This window comes from Aulonocara sp. 'chitande type north' Nkhata Bay, linkage group LG11 (genome assembly GCF_057382095.1).
Source record: "Aulonocara sp. 'chitande type north' Nkhata Bay isolate Kocher_YH1m ecotype deep benthic linkage group LG11, A_spYH_male_GT1.1, whole genome shotgun sequence".
Taxonomy (NCBI): domain Eukaryota; kingdom Metazoa; phylum Chordata; class Actinopteri; order Cichliformes; family Cichlidae; genus Aulonocara; species Aulonocara sp. 'chitande type north' Nkhata Bay.
Genome location: NC_141354.1, coordinates 24,507,691 through 24,519,300, shown reverse-complemented (window position 1 = coordinate 24,519,300; position 11,610 = coordinate 24,507,691). Strand labels below are relative to the sequence as shown.

Below are 11,610 nucleotides of genomic sequence, written 5' to 3'. Positions count from 1 at the left end.
GGAGGCCCCTGTCTCATGGTATTTGGACTAACAACCAGCAAAGAGAAAAACAGCCTGTTCCTTACCGTATGTCTACATGCTTTTGCTGTTTGTTGTTTTTGGTGTGCTGTTCGTCACGTTGCAGTGTCATCTAGTTTCTGCCTGCCCCCGTGTCTGTCCAAAGTAAGTAAGTATGTTAGTATGCTTCTTTTATCCCAATCGTCATTTCCAGTGTTGAGGAAGTTATATTGAAAAAATAATTAATTATAGTTACTAGTTATTTCTTCAAAAAAGTAACTGAGTTAGTAACTGAGTTACAAGATTCTAAAAGTAAGTAATTACTTGAAAAGTAACTATTGCTTTACTTTAAAAAATGTTTAACCCCCTGGGATCCAGGGTATAATTGGCCATTTTTAACCACATTTTACCTTTAAAAACTGTTTACTTTGCCTTGTTTGGTATCATCCTTTTCAGCACAACCTCACGTGTCTGAATTTACAGTTATGTTTTCATTTTGACATACTGTATTAACACAATTGATATGCAGTAAGCCGAACACAGCTTCAACCGTCTGTTTGTTGACAAATAGTAACGGACCGCATTTTCTTGTTAGCAACTGTAACGGCGTTGTAACGATACTCGTTACTGAAAAAAATAACGCCGTTGCTTGTAACGCATTCCCATCACTGGTCATTTCCATGCAACAAGGTTAATGATACGAATCTGCTCAGACCGCACCTTTTATTTGAATTTACATGTTGTTTGCATCTGGTTATTTGCAGGTGCTCTGGCTTCGTCCCTCAGTCCAAAGATGCCTATTTGGTTAATTGGTAATTTTAAGCATGGGAGGGTGTGGTTGTCTGCGTTGTTATGTTAGCTCTGTCATGACCGAGGGTGTAACCCACCTCTAAGTGAGCTGGGATAGGCACCAGCCAGAACATGGATGAATAAAGCAGAGAACTTCAGCTTGTCACATTGTTTCTGGCTTTTTGTCGTAGTTTAAATGTTCAGATAAAGCAATTTGAGAAACAATGTAGGGTATTTAGACCAAAATATTTTGATACTTATGGCAGGGATTATATATAATATTTTTTTATTAATTATTTTAAGGTAATTAAAGCACAAAAACAAATAATCAAATAATAAAAGAAATATGGCTAAATTCGTGCGTAAAGTTTTTGCTTTGTCTGTATTGTATACTGTCCTAAAACGTCATGGCTAATGATGGTATTAGTTTAGGAAACAATGATGGTGTAAAGCACAGTCATCGTTTAGTTATATTAGTTATATATTCAGATATATTCAGATATTTATAAGTACTGTTTGTAAGTACTGATGTATTTTATCATATTTAATAATTAAAATTAAGAATAACTAGAATTAATATTCATTACAATTAATACACTTTAACTGTATGCTTACTGCAAAAACTCATTGTTATGAAGTACATTTGTAAACATTTATTTTCATCTGTTTGGCTACCACAGAATGAATTATGTGCTGATCAGTGTGAACCTAAGAGTCTGAATGAATTCCGCAGCTCATCAATCATCAAGTGCTCAATTTTATTCTCCTTCCAATCTCTTTCTTTTGGATGAACAGCAGCTTTGAGGTTACTTCCAGTTACAGAGCTCAGCTCACTGATGAAAACGCTCTCTGTGATCAGTGTGACCTGCTGTGACCATGTAGTAAACTTTACCATCAGCTGTGAGTTGGGCAATAGCATATTCACTACTACTGCAGTTTTATATACTAATATAATCATTGAGCTTCAATACACAGTTCTTATTTTTCTGTATGTCTCTCGTCTGCCTAATTGTCATTGCTTTTCTGAGATGGACGAGATAACATAGCGCTCAAAATGAACGGACCGAACATTTTTCCTTTTTAGCTGGATCCAATCTGTCTGCGGTCTGTTCTGCATTCTCCAATCATCCAGCTCAGTTTTAGTGGGTTCAAAGCTGTTACATGTCAGCAAGTGGTCCATATTGCTGTCTGGCCTTCAACAATCACGCCAACATAAGAAACGACATCACCGCAAATGTGCTCATAGCAAGTGCATTTGTTACTATTACAACAGCAACATCAGTACTTCTTGGTTTTGTTCCAAACTAACTTTGTTTTGTTTTTTCTCAACACAAACTGTGTTCACTGTGGAGCACTGCCTCCCTTTGCTTTTCACAGATGATAGCACGTTCACTGTGATGGACCAAGCAGCGAAGGAAACTTAGGCACAGGTTAAAGGGAAAAAAAAAAAAAGGATTTTTTTTATTGAACCCCAATAAATAATTGGTTAAATCATGTAAAAAGAATCAAAATCTTGGGCCCATAAAAGAGGTCAAAATAACAGAACTCTACTCAAAGTTGACAAACCATACTGATAACTGAAACAAACTGAACTAACTTAACGAGACAAAGGGGAAACTTAACAATGGCTGATCACCCACAAAAGCACAAAAAGGGGTAAAACACACAAAACCTAACTCCAATTACCCCACATGGTCCTAAATTATGAAATGAGCCAATTTGCAGCTTTCCATCAAGGCTTGTTCTGCCCCTTTTCCACCTGTTGGCTCCTCAATCAAGGGACGGGAGCAGCTCCAACTAAAGTAACTCAGAAAACAAAGATTAAATCATACATAACAGTGTAAACTAAAATGTGCACACTTATTTTAGAATACTGTGTTATGTGGATATGTGAACTAATTCTAAACCAAATCCAGTTATTCATTGTCCTGTAAATTAATTCCTATTTGAAGAAAGACAAATGTGAATGTGATGTTATGTATAAGCCTCTACACTAATATGGTGGCTATTACCACTGTGTGGCTGTAAGTGCAGCCATCACCATTATCTACTAGAAATACTGTCATACCTAAATTAGGATGTGACCTCAGCTAGTGAATGCAACACCCTTGTTTTTTATGTGTAGCGTGATCATGTCTTTGTTTGCCATTTCCTTGCTCTATCAACCCTATTATTGGTTTATTTTCACTTAAAATCGATTCAATGTTTATAGCCTTTAACACCACATGTTATTAGGTGCTCCAAAAAAAGAAAAGCAGATATCGTGTATATTGAAAATAAAAAATTGAGCTGATTGTGAGAGGTATTTGTGAAACTTATTTATTTATTTATTTTTATTCTAGTCTTATGGGGGAAAGAAAATTGTAATTTTGTTTACAGATGAATAGTGCATTTATCCCGTGTCTCTTTGGTTACTGTAAACAAAGTAGGAGAAGGAGACGATCCAGTATAGTGGGACAGAGAGTCCATTGTCCTCTACAAATTCTTTAAGTTTTGATATTCTGGGTGCAACTCATAACCAAATAATCCAATAAGAAGGCATTTACAGATTTGGATGGATCATCATAGCTGAATCTGCAAATGCCTAACCCCAAATTTGTTTTTATTTTGTCCAATTCAGTGGTTTCCATCTCTATTGTGGGAGGAAGTGACTCATCTTTTTTATGAGAATACTAAAATGACGTTCAGAGACCAAGATTCCACAGATTTGGTTTGCATTCTAGGTATAGAGTCACGTGTTAAAATTATAAACGCTCTCCACATGTTTCCTTGGTTGGAAAAAGTTGCAGAACAACAGTATACAGTAAATGGACACTCATAGGTGTGCACCTGTAAAGCATCAATATAAAAAGGTAAAACAAGGTGTGGTCATGACTTTGAGGTGGTATGATGATGGTGAAGGCAGGGGAAGGCATTTGCATCAAGAACACAGAGAGCTGCAGTGTTACAGAGTAAATATTAGCTGATTTGAAGGCAGGTAGCAGAGAATATCACAGGATTTTATTCATCAAAGCCAGATTCAAGTTTAGGGAAAGGATACCAAGGAGCTTAATGGAGTCTCCAGTGGTGTTCATCCTATTCTTGGCTGCAGTAACTTTCACAGGTAAAACTGAATGATAAGTGAAGTTCAATGAGTTTTATTGCCTATTACAATAACTACAGGGTCAGAGAATTAGACAATTTATAGATCCTAATATCAATTAAAATTCTTTAAATATACTACTTTGACATATATCAGTACTTTTGTAACTACTTCTGTCCCAGTGTGTGGATGACAACTACGTGGCGACTGAATATTTTACTTGCTTTCTCTTTCTAGATGTGACATGCAGTCAGACATTATATGCCTCTGAGAACCCCGTCGCAGTGGGAAACAATGTTACCCTTAGCAGCAATTACACTGTCAGCTCAGGCGGATGGCTATTCAACACCCGCCAAATTGTGATAATACTAAATGGGGGTTTTGCTATTTCCAAAACTTGGCGTGACAGAGTATCTTTTAACCAAAGTACTTCATCACTGACCATACACTCAGTAAAATTGCAAGACTCTGGAAACTACGCAGTACAGGATCTAATCAATGAAATTTCTTCTCAGTTAACACTTTCAGTTGAAGGTAAGCGCTCTCTCATTTTTCTTGTTTAGTCACCAGCACAGATTTCAAGAAGATTTCACTTCCTACATTATACTTCTTGCACGATTTCTGTATCATTGTCATTATTATTATTATTATTATTGTTGTTGTTGTTGTTGTTGTTGTTGTTGTTATAATTAATTAACTTTGTTATGATTTATGAAAAGAGGCATTGTCAGAGTCTCTTGGTTCCATTATGTTAAGGAGAAAAACAACTCACACTATCACATTGTAGACATATCTATCTAGAAAAAAAAGGGAAAACAATTACACTATAAATTTAAATAACACTATCAAAAATATGTTGATCTTGATTTTCAACAATTGTTACAACAAAGGTTTTACATCAAACTGATAAAAGTCAGGGTAAATACCAACTCAGAACACGACATCACACCAAGTCATTGTTTAACAAAAATTTTAAGAGGTAAATGCAAATTAAAGTATATCCTTGATGAACCAAAGAATTTGACTGACAAATCAACAGACCAATACTGTCACCCAAGGAGGCCATTTTGTATAAGACTGTTTTGTTTTTATTTGTTTTTATCTTGAACCTGACTTTATTTCAACATATGGGTCACATTTTCATATATATTTGGTGGAGGACACATTTGCTTAAATAAAACATGACAAATGCCTTGCTGTTTTATTCTCCGCAGAATCTGTTTCAAATGTGACCGTTCAGACAAGCACAACCAACCTGGTGGAGTTCAATGACACAGCAGTACTTATGTGCAGTGTGTCCAAAGGTACATCCCTGTCTTATCAGTGGTTCAATGGGAGCTCAATGATCACGGCCAATGAAAAAGTTCAACTCAGCAGTGGAAACACCATTCTCACTATCATGAATGTGACCCGCTATGATCAAGGACTATACAAGTGTAATGTGTCTAATAATGTCAGTAATGACATCAGCGCCCCTGTGAATCTGACTATCAGCTGTGAGTTCTAACCAAAAGACACCAATACATGCATACAATCTATAAAACAATCTGCTGTCCCAACAATAACCTCTAAAACAATTTATGCCCTGTTCTGTCACCAGACGGCCCAAGTAACACGGAGATGACAGTCATGCCCCTTATGAGTATATACAAAGGCGGATCTAAAATCACACTGTCATGCTCAGCGGTGTCCAGTCCTCCAGCAATGTTCCAGTGGATGGTTAATGGAGTGTACCTAAACAAAATTGAACCAAAGCTTGAACTAGAGAAAGTTAACGAGAGCATGTCAGGAAATTACACATGCCTAATTCACAATAATGTCACGTTCAGATTCAGCAGCCAAACAGCAACGATCCTGATTGTGGGTAAGTTTGGTTTGGTATCTGTTTAAAAATTTATTTTGTTTTATTTTTTACTTTGCTGCTCAGATCTGCTGAGCTGGTAGACCATCAAGACCAAAAAGAAAGAGTTGTGATTTGTGCCTTTTCCTTTGTACAGTGCAGAGGAATTATCTAGTTGAACATGCCATATTTTTTCAGGTCAAATATTTGAGTGAATTTAAATTACTTACTAAACTCCAACAGATCCTGTGACAGCAGTCGTGGTGAATCTTGCCAAACCAGCAATATTTGGTGAGACATTCTCTTTGAGCTGTCAAGTGACGGGACCTGTTGACATCATTCATTGGTGGAAAAATCATCAACTTATTTCTGCTGACAATAAAACAACGTTTGGCACGGGCAACAGGACACTGACTATTAGTTCAACCCAGCATTCAGATGGTGGAGATTATCAGTGTGAGGCTTTTAATTCTGTAAGCAACCAAACCAGCGACCCCTTCACAGTCACAGTTTACTGTAAGTATTTGTATCATTATTAACATAACGATTATCACTGTGATGTCAGTTCTGTATTATCTGAATGCCTGTAGTCACATAAGCATTTTTCAGTGAAAGTAATTTGTGGTGTTCTTTATGTGTTTAGATGGACCAGAGAAAGCAAATGTTATGGGACCAAATTTGGCAAAGGCAGGAGACTACGTCACATTCACCTGCAATGCAACATCTAATCCTCCCAGCATCTATGAATGGTACCACGAAAATGTTCTGGTCTCCAACAAGTTAGAGTATGTCACACCGTCTCTGACAACCAGCATGAGTGGAAAGTACCTCTGTGTGGCCTTCAACAGCATCAGTGGCAAAAACAGCACTGCCGACATAATGCTTACTGTTATCGGTAAGACTTACGTGACCATTTTTTTTGGTGTACACAAAATAACTTTTCATTCATAAAAAGGAGACAGGTGCCTCGGGGGAGAACTAAAGAGCTATTTTGTGATTTGCTTTGTTTGCAGAGCCGCTGCAAAACATAATAGTAGAAGCACCAATGATGCCTGCCAAAGAAGGTTACTCCTATAATTTAACATGCAACCCAAATGTACCTGCTGATTACATTTACTGGATGAAGAATGGGGAGCCACTGGATGAAAACAGCAGAATAGTTTTCTACAATGATAACAAAACACTTCACATCAGAATGGTGGAGCGCTATGATAATGCCAATTATGAGTGTATGGCTGTTAATGCCGTTTCATATAACAAGAGCACTCCTTACATGCTCTTTGTCAACTGTGAGTATAATATTTAGAGATTTTATGCAGTTTAGTGTCATGTTTAAATGAACAATTTTTAAGTTTTACATTTATAGTTGTTTAGATATTCATCTATCTCCTCTTCTGTTACAGATGGACCAGAAACACCTTCTGTTTATGGGCCAGCTTTTGCTGAAACAGGACATCAAGCTGTCTTCAGCTGTTCTGCCAAGTCAGTGCCTCCCAGTACGTTCTGCTGGTGGTTCAATGGATCCATCGTGGCCAATACATCAGACTACACAACTGATGTGTTGTCTTTAGGCATGAGCGGAGAGTACAAATGCATGGCCATTAATAATGTGACAGGAAAGAACAGCACAAACTCCACGCCACTCACCGTGATTGGTATGAAAACTTTAGGATTCAGAGGAATTAGATGAAACATTTTTAACATATGACTCTGGCTGCTATTGTGTTCCAAGAATAAAGAACACTAAAGACATCTTACCCTCTCAACTCTCATGTTCTGTGTCTACAGAGGCCATAGAGTCAGTGATGATCAAAAGCACGACAATTCCAAACAACACTAAGAACTTTACTCTCACCTGTGATGTTACTGGGCCCTATGACACAATCTACTGGATGAAAGATAACGTGATGCTCAACATGGACCCCTCTAATGACTCACATATCTCCTATAACATTGAAAACAACATGCTGAACTTCATCCCAGTGACAACGTACAATGAAGGGATATATCAGTGTGTTGCTACCAATAAGGCTGGCCAGCGAAAAAGCCCCCAGTACAGACTACTGGTGAATTGTGAGCATGACAGAAAGCAATGAAATGTGTTTTTTCTATTTTTTTGAAAACTAGTTTTATTTAATTTTGTACTCATTTTCAAATGCTAGACACAAATTGTTTTAATATCTACATCCCTGAGAAAATGTTTGCTGTAACAAAGATCCAAATGAAGAGTCATGATATGTTTTTAGCAGTATTTAGACATTTTGGGGATTTAAATACTTAACAAAACAGCCAACATGTTTTTGGGTTGATGCAAAAAGTGTATTTAATTTATTTTCCTTCTTAGAAAGAGGAATGGCAGCTAAATAGAGAAATTAAGTGTTATGTGGTTTGCTTTGTTTGCAGATCCAATCCAAAATGTAAAACTAAATGCACCAGTGACCTTTGTCAAAGAAGGTTACGCCTATAATTTAACATGCAATGTAACTGGACCTGCTGACTGTTTTGTTTGTTTTGTTTGCAGATCAAATAGAAAATGTGGAAGTAAAAGCACCAATGATGCCGGCCATAGAAGGTTATTCATATAACTTAACATGCAATGTAACTGGACCTGCTGAATACATTTACTGGATGAAGAATGGGGAGATACTGCATGATGAAAACAGAACTGTTTTCTACATGGAAAATAAGACGCTCCACCTCAGTATGGTGGAGCGCTATGATAATGGAAACTACTGCTGTATGGCTATTAATGCTTTTGGAAACAAGGCCAGCCCTGCTTATAACCTCATTGTCAATTGTGAGTATATTAGAATGTATAGAATGTATGCTACTAAATGGTTCAATGTCAATGGTGCATCACCTTAAATTAGGTAAATCCATTGTATTTCGGTTCTTCAGTTGGGGTGGCTGTAGCTCAGGTGGCAGAGCCACTAATCAGCCACTAATCAGAAGGTCGGTGGTTCGATCCCAGGCTGCCTCCTGGCTGCATGCCAAATATCCTTGGGCAAGATACTAACCCCATGTTTGCCTACTGGCGGTGGTCAGAGGGCCCGGTGGCGCCAGTGTCCGGCAGCCTCGCCTCTGTCAGTGCGCCCCAGGGCAGCTGTGGCTACAATGTAGCTTGCCATTGCCAGTGTTTGAATGGGTGAATGACTGAATGTAGTGTAAAGCGCTATACAAATGCAGGCCATTTACCATTCTAAAACATGGATTCTACAAAAAGGGTCATAATGTTCATAATGTGCAGACTTGCTTCTCATATGCCTAACTACGATTGCCTGATTGATCACTTTTACAAAAAGTGCACCTCAATTTGTATTAGCTTCACATTAATTATAGATTAGTAATTTACTTAATGCAGCAATTTTACAAAGTCAGCTTTCATTGAGAAAGCACTGGTGTTACATGCTCTGGTGTGGATAGCAATCACACTACATGCTGAACCGTACCCACACAGCTGTGAAAAACATGATGACTTGACACACAGGTGACCAATTTCATGATAAAACTATCAAAGAGTATTTTAGTGTTGCAACTACAATGTCTCTTAAGACACAGGAGTCAACACAATAAATATACAATGAACTGCACAGCTGACCAGAACCTATCCAAATTTGGATAATACTTTACCCAGCTCAAAAGACAAATTTGCATGCTATATAGTCAGGTGGGCTACTCTTTTGCATTAAAGGTAGGACTATGAAATTGCTTCATAATGTTAAATTGCTCGGTGGTAGCTCATACTAACTCAAAGTGTTATCTTTGCCTTATAATACTTATTACTTACTAAATTACTTACTTATTACTTACTTACTAAGTATTATACTTACTTATAATACTCCAGTGTTGCTTGTTGCTCAAAAGTTTAGACAATAAATTTCCTCAGGAGCGGCACAGATATTCAAAACGTCTGTAAGAACATTCATCAGGGACAGGTGTGTCAGTCTCTTTTGCATCATGCTGATCCATCACCACATTTTTAACCGCAAGTTGAAGAAGGATACTTGCACGAGTCCAACATGGGCACAATTTAAAGAACTTTGTAGTTAACAAAAAAGTTAACACTCTAGATTCTTACTGTTAGAGTCACCTATCCTCTTTTGCTGTTACAGATGGTCCAGAAAAGCCCATTATTTATGGGCCAGCTTTTGCTGAAACAGGACGTCAAGCCGTCTTCAGCTGTTCTGCCATGTCAGAGCCACTCAGCCAATTCTGCTGGTGGTTCAATGGATCAATTGTGTCCAACACGTCAGTGTATGCAACTAGCCTCTTGTCTTTCAACATGAGTGGAGAATACACATGTATGGCCATTAATAATGTGACAGGAAAGAACAGCACAAACTCCACTACGCTCACAGTTGTTGGTATGAACACTTTAAGATTTTTGGGAAATTTGTTGCACATGTGGCTCTGAAACTGATCAAATACAAATTCTTATTGTGTTCTTAAAGTCTAAATATTTCATGGGGATGTACTCCAGTCAAGATGTCATGCTCTTTTGTGTTTAACACCTTGTAATTTGTGTCTACAGAGGCCATAGAGTCAGTGATGATCAAAAACAAGACAATTCCAATCGACACTAAAAACTTTACTCTCACCTGTGAGGTTATTGGGCCCTATGACACGATCTACTGGATGAAAGACAACATGAAGCTTAACACTAATCCCTCTAATAACTCATATGCGTCCTATAATACTGAAAACAACATGCTGCATTTCACCCCAGTGACACTGGACAGTGAAGGGACATATCAGTGTGTTGCTACCAATAAGGCTGGTGATCATGTGAGCCCCCAGTACAGACTGTTGGTGAACTGTGAGTGTTTATTGAGAACTAGTTCTGAGTAATCTGCCCAATATTCTTTTGAATTGTGTGCCAAGGAAACACTATTCATAATTTTGCAGTACATTATTCAAACGAAATCTTTCTTTTTCCAGATGGCCCAGTCAGACTGACCATTTCCCGTGCAAGTATGTTCATGCACGTGTCCCTGATATGCCAGGCTGATTCTCGACCAGCGTGTGACTTCTCCTGGTTCTTCAACAATCTGTCAACACCTCTACAGAACACATCTACTATTGTATTCCCTGCAACCAGCCAGAATTTTGGGAATTACATATGCAAGGCATGGAACCCCGTGACTGATATCACAATGTACCAAAATCTTACCGTCACAGGTGAATAAACCACACATCTTATCTCTACTCATTTTTCTTTAACAAGTTCTTTAGTGTTGTTGAGCAACGGGTATTTTACTATAACCTATGACCTCATAAGAAAATTACGGAAGCGTAGAGCTGCCACCCAGGCAAAAGAAAAATAGAAGTATGTCACGTTATAACGTGACATACTTCTATTTTTCTTTTGCCTGGGTGGCAGCTCTACGCTTCCGTAGAAAAATAGAGGTGAAATGTACAAAAGATTTTGAGACGTTAATGCCAAACGACGTCTTTGTAGTGTGGAGCATTTAAAGAAACTATGATGATCGCACCCATCTTTTAAAATTGGCCACAGGCAGTGCTATAAATTTGCAAATATGCTTTAAGCGTTTTTCTTTTTCAGTCCTAACCTCAAACGTGTCTCTTTGCTTGTCATATTTTCCACCCCCAGCTCACGCCCCTGCCATCCACTTCCCATACCAAGGCAGCCTGATGATGATGGTTCTGTTTGCCTTTTCTGCGCCTGTGTTGTTCAACTGAGTTCTCCACACTCTTAAGTCTTCTGAGAATGAAAGGCTTCTTTCTCGCTCCCTGTTTTTTGACAACAATCTTCCTGCACAATGATTAAGAAAACATAGCGCAGTCCATAATCCTAATGTTAGACATACACATTATTTAATTAGTGCAATGCCTATTTTTTATGTTCAATATTATATCTATTAACAGTAAAATGTAGTTTCGC

General features: G+C 37.9%; 1 protein-coding gene across 1 annotated transcript; it reads left to right on the top strand.

Moving 5' to 3' along the window:
* The first annotated feature begins 3,681 nt into the window (after nt 1-3,681).
* Nucleotides 3,682-10,489, top strand: ceacam1 (CEA cell adhesion molecule 1). Its single transcript, XM_086311288.1, is given in 13 exon segments — nt 3,682-3,889; nt 4,106-4,402; nt 5,083-5,364; nt 5,469-5,732; nt 5,952-6,224; nt 6,352-6,603; nt 6,722-6,997; nt 7,112-7,363; nt 7,497-7,781; nt 8,230-8,505; nt 9,821-10,072; nt 10,240-10,319; nt 10,321-10,489. Coding segments are annotated over 13 exon segments (2,868 nt in total). The 5' UTR covers nt 3,682-3,837; the 3' UTR covers nt 10,348-10,489.
* Nucleotides 10,490-11,610: the final 1,121 nt, after the last annotated feature.